Source organism: Gymnoscopelus braueri, assembly GCF_963280865.1.
Source record: "Gymnoscopelus braueri genome assembly, chromosome: 5".
NCBI lineage: Eukaryota > Metazoa > Chordata > Actinopteri > Myctophiformes > Myctophidae > Gymnoscopelus > Gymnoscopelus braueri.
In genome coordinates this window covers 19480277-19494386 of record NC_137606.1, presented here as the reverse complement: position 1 = coordinate 19494386, position 14110 = coordinate 19480277, and the positions used below count along the sequence as shown (strand labels likewise).

General features: G+C 43.7%; 1 protein-coding gene across 9 annotated transcripts in view; it reads right to left on the bottom strand.

The window, feature by feature from the left end:
- Positions 1-2052: 2052 nt before the first annotated feature.
- Positions 2053-14110, bottom strand: part of mecom (MDS1 and EVI1 complex locus) — a 230739-nt gene continuing 218681 nt past the window's right edge. For 8 of the 9 annotated variants that reach the window (XM_080429014.1, XM_080429016.1, XM_080429018.1 and 5 more), the window contains 5 exons: positions 10584-10753; positions 9156-9300; positions 5756-6004; positions 5111-5297; positions 2053-4378 (listed from right to left, as the gene is read on the bottom strand). In XM_080429014.1, the coding sequence (XP_080285140.1) occupies positions 4244-4378; positions 5111-5297; positions 5756-6004; positions 9156-9300; positions 10584-10753 (886 nt within the window). In that variant the 3' untranslated portion in view covers positions 2053-4243. The remainder of the gene's footprint in view (positions 4379-5110; positions 5298-5755; positions 6005-9155; positions 9301-10583; positions 10754-14110) is intronic. The other variant, XM_080429017.1, reaches the window with a different exon arrangement.

Genomic DNA, 14110 nt, shown 5'->3' with positions numbered 1-14110 from the left:
AGGAGGAGGAGGAGGAGGAGGCTGGCCTGGCCGAGAGAGAGAGAAAGGAGAGAAGTGAATAAGTGTTTGAAGAGGGAGATAGAGAGGGAGAGAAAGAGGGACCACTTAATCAGATCTGTTATTTCAGGAAAAAAGGGTGGCAAAAAAAAAGTAAGCACATCAATTTCAAAAATAGCTAAAAATGCCGATCTACCAGCTCTGTGAGCTCCCAACATGTAGTGATGTGATGCATTGAGAGCTTGTCAATCTGGGGCCTGTTCCTCAAAAGGTGAATTAGAGCTAAAGCCTGGCTTTTCCACCTATCCTGGCTTAATTTAGCCAGGATTAGAGCTGAGTCGGTTCCTCAAAAGGTGAATTATCTTGAAGATTAGTTTAGCCAGTTCACCCTGGCTAAGTTTAGCCTTATCCGATTCCTCAAAAGAGAATTGAAGCAAGCCTAGCTTAGTTACCATGGCAATTTAGCTGTGAAGTTAGCCTGGTCAGGAGCAGGCTAACAGCCAAGCTTACTTAATCTAGTGCCTTGTTCTTCAAGTTTTTCCACAGTTAATTCAAAACATGTGTTTGTATATGGACTCATTTTAATGACCCTGCATTCAAATAAAATGAAACAAATACAATAAGATATAATCAAATTAATTACTGAAATAGTGTGTGACCATGAATCATAATCATAATTGTTTCACAATGACTCATGTGATATGTAATTGTCACTCTGTTATAGTTAACACTATAGTTCATCTTGTTGTTAGATGTTTGATAATATATTGCATTTTTTTTAAATATTATAAAAAATTTCTGACACATACATACACACACATATACCCGTAACTAATATTTATATATATATATATATATATATATATATATATATATATATATATAAATTATTAGTTAAGGGTTTAAAGGAGCCTCTTTGTAAGTCAATGAGGAGCATATTTTAAATTATCAATTTCTAGTCAATGGAGAAATTATTTGTTATTTCTTGTCCACCTTTGGAGTTACATCATGATGGCAAGGTAACTACACAACCCAAACCTCTACCAAAGTGGTCTTGCAAATGTGGGGTTATTTATTGCGTGTCTCGTCCCGTCCCGTCCCCCCCGCTCATCCCGTCACGGCCCCCTGTCGCGGTCAACCCCCCCCCCCCCCCCTCCCGTCCAGTCCCGTTGTGGCCCCCGTCGCAGTACACCCCCCCTCCCCCCCCCCGTCCCCCCCGTCCCGTTCCCGTTCGTCCCGTTCGTCCCGTTGCCCGTCCGTCTCAAACACACACACACACACACACACACACACACACACACACACACACACACACAGTGTGTGCTTGCAATACTTTGCCATGCTTTCTCCCTGGATCTATTTATTGCGGTCGCGTTTCCTTTCTTGCTTAAATACATTTTACTTCCTTGTATGATTTCATGAGCTGCTGCAGTGCTGCTATTCAGCCACAGAGAAGAACGCTGCTCTGGTTTTGGACTCCGTGATTGGTCAAGTTCAAGGAATCTGTGCTCGAGTTCATGGTCTTTTATAGAAATACGTCGCCGGCGAATCCCCGCCCATTCAGCCTGGCTTCATTATCCTGGCTGGACACAGCCTGTCTTGACATAGCCTAGCTCGACAAAGTTGCTCCTTTTCAGCCTGGCTTGGCGTCTGAGGAACGGAATAAACGAGGCTTTTCGGACCCGACTTTGTCAAGCCTGGATTTGGCTTAAGGCCAGGCTTTTTTAATTCACCTTTTGAGGAACAGGCCCCTGCTATTTTAGCAAAAGAAGAATATTTTTTTTAAATGCTTGGCTATAGCGACATGCCCAAAATAGGGACGCCAGGTTACAAGTGGCTAATAAATGTATGGTTGCAAACAAGTCATATAACGTATATAACGTGTGTGTCACATGTTAAACATAGATGGATGAGCGCCCATTTAAATCAGCGCTGATCAACAATCTGATTAATCTGCAAAAATAATTCTGAGCTATATAAAATAGATTTGCAGAGAGGGTGGCAATTGGCAACTGGCATCCCCAGGGAACCCAAAAGACACCTCTGGACTTCATCCACATTGTAGTCTTTTATTTCGTAGTTGTTCCTCCCACAGTATTGAATTGAAATGCATTACAGTTACATTGTAGAAAGCATTAAAACAAAGTACCTCAACTTGCTTTGATTACTTTTTTTTCCTTTTTCTTTAAATGGATTATAAACAAAAAACGACAACGACAAAAACAAATAAACGAACAGAAACAAAGAACAATCTGGTCCCTCAAAATGGGAGGATAAATGAAAATTATCTGTTAATTATCATAGGTTTGGCACAAGGGATTAACATGAAACCCAACGTCACACGAGCTTGCAGACAACCGTAGAAAATGTCAGATACAGATCTTTTCAGACCAATCATGCGCATATGAAGAAATTATACCTGGCATTTTTTTCCATTGTTTCGTTCTTTATAATGCTTTTTTTCATTTTTTACAATTGAATCAATAAATTGTCATAGAAAAAAACCCTAAGTAATATCTATTTGTCGACCGGTTTCATTAGAAGGATAAGGAGTGAATGGTATGCTTAATACTATCCGGCACTCAAACATAATCTACAAACCCCATTGAACTCTGGGATAGGCCCAGTGAGGAATCTTCCCTTCACCTGGGCTAAGAGCAGTGCTATTCAGTAAACAAACTACAGTTTGCCAAGAAATAAATACAATTCTCAACATACAACAGCAAATAACAACAACAACACCAACAAAAAAAAAAGTAAAGAAATGAAAACAAAACAAAACAAAATCATGATTGTCTAAAAATGAAAGACACATGAGGATGGAGTAGCTAACGACTAGCATTCAGGCTATTTAGTGGTATCGTTGGCTGACTAGGATGGGTCTCAGGGGTTTTGGAGAAACGGATGCCCTTTACAGAACAACGATAAACTTCAGCACTTGCTAAAAAAAGGAACAAAAACAAAACAAGAACAAAACAGAACATTGTGGTTTGTTTTCTTCCACTAAAAAGACAATCTATTTATATCCTTTCACAGATAGCGCAGGCTGACAGGATTTAGGAGTGTGGTGGAGAACAGTTGGTAGACACTTGTGTACAGTGCTGTGATTGTGCAGACATACGCAGATATGCAAACGCAGGTGGGGAAACTGGCCTGATTTCACTTTTACAATTACGCTATTTCTTTTTTTTCTTCTTCTTCTTTTGTTCCTCAGTGACTTCAATCGTCCGCGATGTTCTCGTAGCGCTGCACTGTAAGCGCCTTGGTAACATAGGCAAGGTTTTCATTTGAACCGAGGCTCTCCTAGTCAAACCATTTTTATCATCAAGTACATGTTTTATGAGAAACACCTGTATATCTTCAGGGGTTAAGAGGGAATTCTTGTACTACATTTTCAAAGATACTCCTCGTCAAATGAGAGAGACTGCGATTGATGGGGTGGGGCGGGGCGGGGGAGAGGAGGGGGGTTATAACCTTTACACGTGGTGGGATCGTACAAGGCTGGAACACAACTGTTCTCGTTCCTTGTTCTTTCTGCTTTCTATGTGCAGAGTGAGAAACCTAATGCCTGATTTATACTGGGTTGTGCACCGCGCCGTGCACCGCAAATAGCCGCTCTACAAGCTCGCGAGCTTGTAGAGCGGCTATTTGCGGTGCGTGACAACGGCACATGACTGAGTATAAATCACCCTTAATATAGCGTCGATGCATCAGCGCATCCGTCTTCCCTGTTCACCAGCTGCCTTTGCTGTGCAAAACATAAAAACTCACCAGAATAAATACAGCTATTATTACTTAAGCATTATTATTTTCGCCATAATCATCATCATCATATCATCATCAATTCATCATCATCATCATCACTATCATCACTATCATCATGGTCGACATTAATGTAATTAATCAATTTGTAGGTCACAGCGGGAGGTTTTGCTCTTGGAGTAGTGGGGGGCTGGGGGCTGTGGTTCTGTACGGACCGTGACCCTGCTTCGTGTGTAAGGCGCTCTGCTCAGCAGTCCAATGGGCCGTGGTTCTGCTCAGCAGTCAGTCAGTCTGTGGAAAGTCAGTGGGCAGAGGGGTTTAGGGGCACCGGTGGGGAGGCCTAGGGGGGGGGGGGTTGGGGCCCCCCTCCCCCCACGGACGGCCTGACAACGGGCTCCCAGTGCCATACGTCAGGGTTTTGAGGAGAGAGGGGGGGGGGGGGGGGGGGGTCCAGAGGGTTGGGGCGTGATGAGCAGTGTCATCATCATACATGGCTGAGGGACTGGATGGCGCTTGACTCAGCGGCGGCGCGTGCCAGGCTGTGCCACATGGTGGCTGGTGTATGGGAGGCTGGGTGGAGAGAGTCCTTGTCAGCCAGCGACAGCATCATGGCATAGGCCTGGAGAGGGTGAAAGGAAGCCACATTCTCATAAAGGCATGGGCCAGTGGAGGTATAAATACTGTGCAATGACATGCACACGTATGTGCATATAGTCAGGGGATATTAGCAGAAAAAATTCCAATCTTGGAATAAATTCCTTACCAAAAAAAATCTTCACCAATGTGTTTGTAAAAGTGTCTTGTAACACATCTCACAAAGACTGAAATGCAGTTTCCCTAGGGAAATCTCAATGGGCTTTTTACACAAAAAAGTATACCTGGAAAAGGATGGCTATGGCCGTTTTTAGCCCAAGGAGTGGTTTTGGTGCAAAACAAATGCTTGCAATGGATTCAGAATCATAAAAACACCCTAGTTTGACCCCTCACATGCTACTTAAAACAGAATTAAATTTTTATTTTTTTCCCTGCATAAGGTTATGGTGGGTACCCCAACTTTCAGGAGCTGTCACAAATTCTCCTAGGGAAACTGCATTTCAGTCTTTATGAGATGTGTTACTAGACACTTTTACAAACACATTGGTGAAGATTTTTTTTGGTAAGGAATTTATTCCAAGATTTTTTTAATATCCCCTGACTAATAGTATGTATGTGCATACATATGGTACTATTATGTATGTGCATACAATACATAATGTATAATTTCACATACACAGACACAGGCATGCCATGCACGCATGCCCACACAGAATACAGTATACCGTACATGACATTGTTTATGTGAGCTTGTTACCTGGGACTTGGATTTCCTGTAGAGTGGCTGTTTGACAGCTTCGGTCAGAGTAGGAGAACCAAAAGCCCCTCCATCCTCGTCCCCCTCCCCCTCACTAAGCTCACTCTCCTCCATCTTGTGCATGTCTGAGAAGTGGCGGATGTGATCCAGGGCCGAGTAGCTACTCCGTTCCTCCTCATCGTCATACCTGGAGAGGAAGGCAGGGACATGAAAATAATGTCACACACGTATGGTACGGTGCAACAATTTAGTGTTTCTCAACCTTTTTGGGCCAGTGCCCCCTATCCAATATCTAGGCCCCTTACCCCCCCCCCCCCTCCCCACACCCAATTAAAATGTAAACTGTAAACTGTATTTGATGATACTTACATCATCAGTATCATCATGTCAGTATCATGGTCAGTATCATGTCAGTATCATGGTCACATCATGTCACTATCATGTCATTATCATGTCATTATCATGTCAATATCATGATTAGTATCATGGTCAGTATCATGTCAGTATCATGTCAGTATTAAACTGCCCTCCCCCCTCCTCTCAAGATCACTTCAGCGATAAAATAAAGCTATTGAGTGTGTCCATGCTTTTGGAAAATATTTCTGGTTTTACACTTGTCCATGTGTTAGCCTACAGTACTCTTACCTTCTTGGAGACGTTTTGCAATTGAGGTCTAAGTCGTCGTTTGGCCCGTTAAAGCCCATGTCATCCTGCATAATGTCATCTTCCAGGCTGCCAGGAAGCGCTTCATCTTCAGCTTTGCCATGGGTGTCAGTAGGCTCCTCCCCTTCCTCTTCATCAGCACCAAGCTCCTCCCCCTCCTCATCCTCCAGGTCATGTGACCCGTGACTGGCCATCAGCGGCTTCTCCTCTTCAAACGGACCGCCGTTCAACCTGTGGTCCATAGAGGGAAAAAAGCTGCTCAATAAGACATACTAAACAAGCTAAGAAATCATTAACCGCACACCCCTCAATTATACGTTTTAAGAGAAAAGTGAAGGAAACCAACAATTATCGTGCCTGCCAACTTGAAAATGTTTAAACCGAACCACAACTCACTAACTCTAAACACTATTGAATTAGTGAAAGTGAAACAGTGGTAGTTTCTCACAAGCAACATTCCACCTTTTCAGTTTGAGACCCAAAAGAGAAATTTGAGTGGTGTCTCTCCCGGGACCCAAACGTACAAAGATACATTATAAACCACTTATGCCCTATTAAAAAAATACTGAAAATAACCAAACTACAATGCGTCACATGTTAGCTTGTAGATTTGTATTTTATTCCTGAAAATCTTTTGAAAAGAATAAGTAAATAAAATAATAATAATAATAATAATAAATAAATAAAATGTAATTAAAATAATAATAAACAAAAAAATTTAAGGAAAGGCAGAAAAGGGATATTTACTCGCAACCGATAACAAGTCAGTGTCCCAAAATAGGTCACAACACCCAATGTCAGGAAACACTGCACTAAGTTGATAAAAGAGTTTAGAAAAAAAACAATGGAATGATGCAAATCCATGCATGGCACAGCTGTACACCACTAAACCTCCACTGGAATGTGTTTTTGTGGGGGGTTTTTTTCTCCATGTTTGTTGTCAGAATCTCTCCTCTCTAGCTCTCCTCTCTAGCTAGAACAATGGAGCAAGAGAGAGGGACACCGGTAGAAAGAGGAGAGAGAGAGGGAGAAAGAGAGAGAAAGAGAGAAACAGGGTCTGGAGCAAGACGGCCATGGCAGCTGGGGCAGAGCAAAAGCCGGAATCCCGTTTGTCATCGATGCTTTGGGGCCCCTCTGGGCACAGCAGCGCCAGGCTTGATCGCTGCAGCACTTAGCCAGAGCACTCTGCCTCTCTCCTTGTTTATTTTCCCTGCTATCTCGTATTCATCTAATAGGCAAAATATTTAGCTGACAGACCCATTTGGTGGGAGAGTTATGAGACCGTTGCCAACCGGCCCATTTCCCCAGGCCTGTGGAGGGGAGAGAGGGCCAGCTATCCAAACTGCCTGGGTCTTAATCTGCCCACTGTCTCAGCGCCACAGGAAACCACCATTTGGTAAATCATCTGGAACCACATTAAGACTGATTCACTAATTACACTCTGCGACGTCTTTCGTCAGCTCCCAAAAATGCCATTTCTAGTACAAAGGCTCCAGAGACAAGGGGGAGGAGAGAGAGAGAGAAATGGACAGCGAGCGGGAGACATAGAGATATGGGAGCCTTTAAAAACACATCAACCAAATCGCCTCGCAGATAAGTGGATGCTTACAAACAGGATATGATGGATTTGAGACGGGGAACGTTGAGTTTGCAACGACTCGAGAAAAGCAGAGGGAGGAGGCTAATTGCGGGTCATATTTTGTCACAATGGCGAAATCTGCATCATCTCTCCTCTTTTTCAGCGGCTGATAATGGTAATGCCTTAGACAGAGTTTAAAAGTCTCCCCCCCCCCGGGGTGGAGGTCCCCCGGGGGGTTGGGGGTTTACCAAGGAGGTAGCCGCGGGGTGTCGAAATCGCAGGGCGGCGAGGAAGGACGAGCGCCGCGAGAGAGAGAAAAAGAGAGAGTGAGAGAGAGAGAGAGAGAGAGAGAGAGAGAGAGAGAGAGAGCGCTCCATGATTAAGAAAACAGATTCGCTAATTACGCTTTCAAACGTGGTAATTTGCTTTGGATAAAGTATCTATCAGAAGTAGTCAGGAGCGCAGCACTTTGAAAGGAAACACGGGCCGACCTCTTGACCCCTCACTCTCTACTCTTTTCCTGTAGGCGGACATGTTGGTTCCAGATGTGGAGGAGCTGACGGTTGAACGCCCCCCCCCATGCCCCCAGTCTCCTTGCTTTTCACCTCCCCGTCCCCCTAATGCTCTGCCGCTTGGTCCTGTTCTCACCAACCTTTCCACGCGGTCACACACACCAGTCTGGGAGATCTCCTCTATCTGTCCTTACAATCTGCCCTGTGATCACACTGAAGTTAGCCACGTAAAAACAAACCCACACACACATGCACATGCACACCCACACGCACACGCACACGCACACACACACACACACACACACACACACACACACACACACACACACACACACACACACCTCTGCTATCTTGCCCTGATCACAGCTCTGGGAATTTATTTGCATGATTGTCTGACATAATTGCGTGTGTGTAGATATCTGTGCACATGTGCAGCTGAAAGTCAGCGGTTAATAGAGTGGTCGTTGTGTGTTTGCCAAGCGCCGCGATTATCCTGAACGTTGTCTGTGTTGTGTTCCTTCAACCTCTTTTTGGCGATAGTGGTCATGAACAAGGACTGGCTTTGTGCTAACGGGAGGCACCATGCTGATGTATACTACTGGGCCAGAGAGAGCTATTATAGAATGCTGTTGAACTCTAACCATCGCCACACAGTAAAATCCTAATGTGTTAATCTAACGACGACAGTTTCAAGTTTATAATCATGTTCGATAGGCATCGATAGGCACTTTTTTGGAACCATCCACGGTCCACCTCTGAGACACAGAGCATAAACAGACAGAAACAGACAGAAATGGCACTGTCGCATATTGAGGCATTAGTGGGAGGAGAGACCTTAATTGGTTAATTAGTCCCATGGGAGACATTCCGTTTCAGATTCATCCAGCTGAGGCTGCTCAGATGGTCATGATGAAAGCTTGGGGGTGAGCTGTTAGGGGTTAAGTATCTTACTCGGGGGCACTTTGAGACGTAGACATGGGTGGGCCGGGAGGCGAACTGGTGATGGCCTCTCTACCTATGGCCGCGCCTAAATAAAAGTCAAGGACCCGTGTATGGAGATGATGATGATGAAAAAAGTTTAAACGTTTCTTTAACCACCTGAGCCCTGGCATGGAGCCCTGGAACATTCGCTGAAAATAGCTGATATGCAAGCTCACAAGAACGTTGTGAGCTTGCAGATCGGCTATTTTCGGCAAAAATATCTGGTGTAGAGGGAAAAAAGAGCACCCCAAGTACAGTGCCAACTCAGGCCCGTTTTACTAAGTATAGAGGGTCTAAGTGGTTAACTTACCCTTCTTCAGAGGGGTCAGGGGAGGTCTGGTTTTGCCCTGTGTTGCTGATAAAGTTCCGTATTTCATTGAAATAGGAGTCCTCCTTGTCATCCAAGATGGCGCTGCTACCGTCCTGCTCCGACCGCGGAGAGGACATGGCCGTGCCTGCAAGACAAAACACTGCAGGTTAAGAGCTCTCCTCCTTTGTCTGCTTTGCAAAGAGCATAAAGTATTCTTATGATGCTTATAATTTGCAAGGTCATATAGACTGTCTCATTCTTACAGTAGAGATAGATATGTCATTGAACAAGAGCACCGCATCAACGGGAACAATATGAGTTTAAAGGTATTGCTGTATATGAATGAGCAGAAAGCTGAAACATGAACATGTTCAAGCTTGTATCCCTGTGTGAAGTTTCATTCGAATCACACCCAAAATGAAGGCGGTAGAGTGATGACAATCAATTCTATATTTTATAATAACAATGACCTTGAACTTGGGTGCGGAATGCTGAAAGGTGAACTTGTTCAAGCAATGTTGATGAAGCGACTAGACCCCTGTATGAAGTCTCATTCAAATCAGACCCCAACATGAAGACAGTAGAGTGATAACAAGAACATTTGTACAGACTGATGGAAGGACGGAAGGACGGAAGGACGGACGGAAGGACGGGCAGATGGATAGACGAAGGCCACCCTATAACATGACCCATGGTCGTGGGTTGTATAAAATCTGGCACAGTAATCCAGTTCTGGCAGTTCCTACCACTGATAAATAACTGAATGAATACTGTTGCTCGTAAGCACTGGATTAATTGCCCGTTAACTTTACATTACCGCATAATTTCCAATGTATCAAGGCGTATAAAGAGCCTCTCCAGACTCATGCTGACACAGTGACACGGCAGGGGCTCATCTTTTATGATATGCCTGATTAAGTGACCACCTCCTCGGAGGACTTGCTCCAGTGGGCTGCCAGCCAGGTGATGATTCACAGAGTCGGGCCGTTGCAGACGACCAGTCAAACTCATAAGCTGTGATTGCTATTGCTATTCAGAGTTAAATACTTCTTGCTGTTTTTGCAAAAGCGCACAAGACAGAGATTTATTACATTTTATTGGTAAGTATCAGGACTCTTTGGATTTGTGTTTTTTTATTTTAGAAATTGATGTATGGAAATTATCAAGACAAATATGTTTTTCTTTGATAGTATAAACAATATAAACATAATTTTGAACATATTTTGAGAGAATACAGCCTACATAGTATCACCATATCATTAAAGGGAAACTTCACGAATTTGACTCGCCATTTCGCACCATAATGCACGCTCAATGACGTGAAACGACGGGATTTAGGTTCAAAATCAGCAAATTTCCCTTTAAATATCTTTAGTTCAGATTTTTTTTGGTAGTCGCGCGTTTCCAGTATTACTTCCTGGTTCGCACCTGAGAGGTTACCGTTCTCGTGCTTCTTGAGGTGGCGGTCCAGGTTGGTCTGCTGGCCGAAGCAGCGGTCACACAGGTGGCACTTGAAGGGTTTCTCCTTGTTGTGGATGTTGCGGATGTGGCGCTGCAGGTTGGAGGAGATGCTGAAGGAGCGGTCGCAGTACTTACACCTGGAGGGAGGAGCCAAGAACACACTGATTTAAACACCTCTGCCATCACTATTTTGGGCAGGTCATTATAGGTGAAATATTTCAAACAATAGTCTATAGGCCAGTGGTTCTCAAATGTTTTGGCTTCAGTGCCACCTTTACCCGACTGAAAAATCTTGCTTCGAAAACTGTGAGAAAACCATAGCCTGGCATTGCCAGACAAACTTTTCAGTAAGTCCAGTTTTTATGTCATTATGTTCAAAATAAAACAGCATAACGACAAATAAGTATTGCTTAACAGCTGTGCTCTATTTGTTTTAACACTTCAGAAGGTTCACACAAAGTTTATCAATGTTTTATCATTAACCAATTGAACCCCAGCATCCATATTATGGGGTGAACATAAGCCAAAAAGTAGCATATCTGCAAGCTCACAACACGTTGTGGTCCAAGTACACAGACAACTCAGGTCCAGTTTACTAAGTCTAGAGCAGAGTTTCTCAATGGGGGCCGTACCGATCCCCCCCAGGGGGACTGGTTCATCTTAGACTTAAATCCTAGTCTGAAGACGTTATGTAAAGCTATAGCAGTTATTCAGTATGGTCTGGAGCCGTCGGAACTGCCACATGACATCAGGCGGGAACTGGCAACCATGACTACCAACAGCGACTGAAACAACAGTCCATTAATAAATAAATAAATAAATCAATAAATAAATGAATGAATGAATGAATGAATAAAATAAAATGACTCGCTGGCACAGATTCATGAACCACAGATCACTTGAAACACCATAAAGCTCTTCTGTATTTTATAGTGGAACCATTAATACGATTGTTTGGTACCGGCACCAAATTATAGCATTTTTGTTGCTGTTTGTGATCAATAATGAGACCCAGTTAGAGCTTGTTCCAATATATAATATAGCCGTTGTTTAGCAGTAAATAATAATACAAAAGCATCCCTGGCCTATTTTAAGGCTATAGTTATTTTATTTATTTTTTCTCCTCGGGAAGTAGGCTAATAATCACATTCTGACAGTCCAGTTTAATGTAAAAAAAGAAAGAATGTTATGTGGTATTCAGTGAGATGTTTTCTAAATCATCAGCAACAGAATGATAAATAAACATGACTTTTCACAGTAGAGACTTAGTCTACATTTTAAATGGGTGTGTGGGGGGGGCGGTAAGGGGCCTGGGTGTGTGGGGGCGGTAAGGGGCCTGGACATTGGATAAGGGGCTGGACATTGGATAGGGGCCTGGACATTGGATAGGGGGCTGACCAATAAAAGTTTGAGAGCCACTGGTCTAGAGGGTTTAAGTGGTTAAACAGCTAAATCAAAAGTTTCCACTTTCTCTTATGTACCCCTGTAGTACCTCTGTGCACCCCTAGAGGTGAACTTCTATACCCCCCATATGACTGACCCTGGTCTAGGCCTATTATGCTTAATCATTTCTATTACATATACATTTTGTACGCTAGGGTTGCGCTGCGAAAATAGCTGATCTACAAGCTCACAACGCATCGCAATATTTCTTGTTGGTAAATTGTAGATCGGCTATTTTCGTCGTGCAATGCCGTCAAATGACTAACAACAGATCAGGCTTAACAGTCAGATACAGAGAAGGTCAACAATGCACACAAGCTGAGTATCATTAGTAGCACTGTGCGGAATCAGGAAGACTTGATGTGTTCTGTCCGAGTTGGAGACATAATTGGATACACGATGTGATGTGAGACACATGCTACACACGCACACGCACACAGAAAGAGAAAGAGAGAGAGAGAGAGAGAGAGAGAAATACATGCACACTAGACACACACATACACACTTCCACTCCCAGACATGATGGAGGAGCTTGTTTCAAGGTGAAACGGCTCTGCCTCTTATCTCCGGCCAGCCCAATAAAATCGCATTCTTCTCTCACAAAATAGGCACGCAACAGATTTGGTTGTAGCCCTCCAAAATTAGAGCCCCTTGCCAAGTTTCTGCATGCAAAATTATACGAGATGATTACATCTTTTCTTCTGCTGGAATTTGCTTGCACGATTGGCTCTCCCTCAGGACCCCCCCCCCCCCCACCCCCCAGTTATCTCCCCCCAAAAATGTACAATAAACAGCGGCGATCTTTAATGGCGTGCCAGTGTGTGGAGTACAGCAGGGCCCTGTACCTCTCCCTCTCGTTTTCCCTCGTGGCCTCGGGCCTAATCTTAACTTGCTTGGGTTCCACTAAAAGTTCAAACAAGGATATATCCAGGGACTATACTCATTACACAGTCAAATCCTGAGTGTTAATTTAACCACTTAAGCCCTATTTTATACTTCATTGTATGCCTGTGTTGCACGGTGCGGCGTCGCACAGTAAAAATAGATAGAATAGCAGGTATACAAGCAGATCTAATATACACATTGCAGATATACAAGGTCACATTTTTGAAAAACGTTCCCAATTTGGTCATAATAGTTGTTACATTTGTACACTCATGAGGTTACAAATGGTTATATTAAACACGGAGGATTTTACTGTGTCATACCAACCCGATCTCCAGAGATTACCGTAACATTGCACGGAACGAGTGCACTTCATTCCGTGGATAGCCGCCTCGGAACTCCCGAATTGCGTGCATATGGTACGGCGCTGCCTTGTGACAAAACCATTTCGGAGGCGCGCAGTCACAGGCGAATTGTCCCCCCGTGAAGGACCACCGAGGGAGCTAAGGCGACCGAGTTGCCGTCCTGAACGGTGGGACATTCGCCTGTGCCTACTCAGCGCCGTTTGAGTTATGTACCGATAGGCACAGAATCGTAAATTTTATTGTGCGGACTGCTCTGCTTCCGGGTTTTTCCGTGTTGCGACTGGTTACGCCCACCGTGGGACTCGCCGTACATATGCACGCAATTTGGGAGTTCCGAGGCGACTATCCACGGAATGAAGTGCACTGTTCCGTGCAATGTTACGGTATTCTCTGGAGATCAGGCTGGTCATACACATGGTCAATAAGTTCCCATACCTACAGTGGTTCTCTGTCAAAATGTAATCTAATAAAGCAGAGACACCTAAATCAAATTAAATAAAACCAAACAAACCGGGACCCAAACCGGGACCCAAAACTTTTTTAATTCATGGAATTTCTTTGATTTTATTTTTGAAAATTCATGAAAACTAAAAAGAATAATTTCTGAAAATTATAGATTTCTTTTTTCACTTTTTGAAAGTCTTTTGAAATAATAATTAAAAACATTTGTAGTAAAAAAAAAATTATTTACTCATGACCCATAAAAATGGGTCCACGACCCAAACATGGGTCCCGACCCACTGTTTGGGAAACAGTTGCTCTAGCGTCTGGCTCCAGAAATGCGTTACACGGCACGGGACG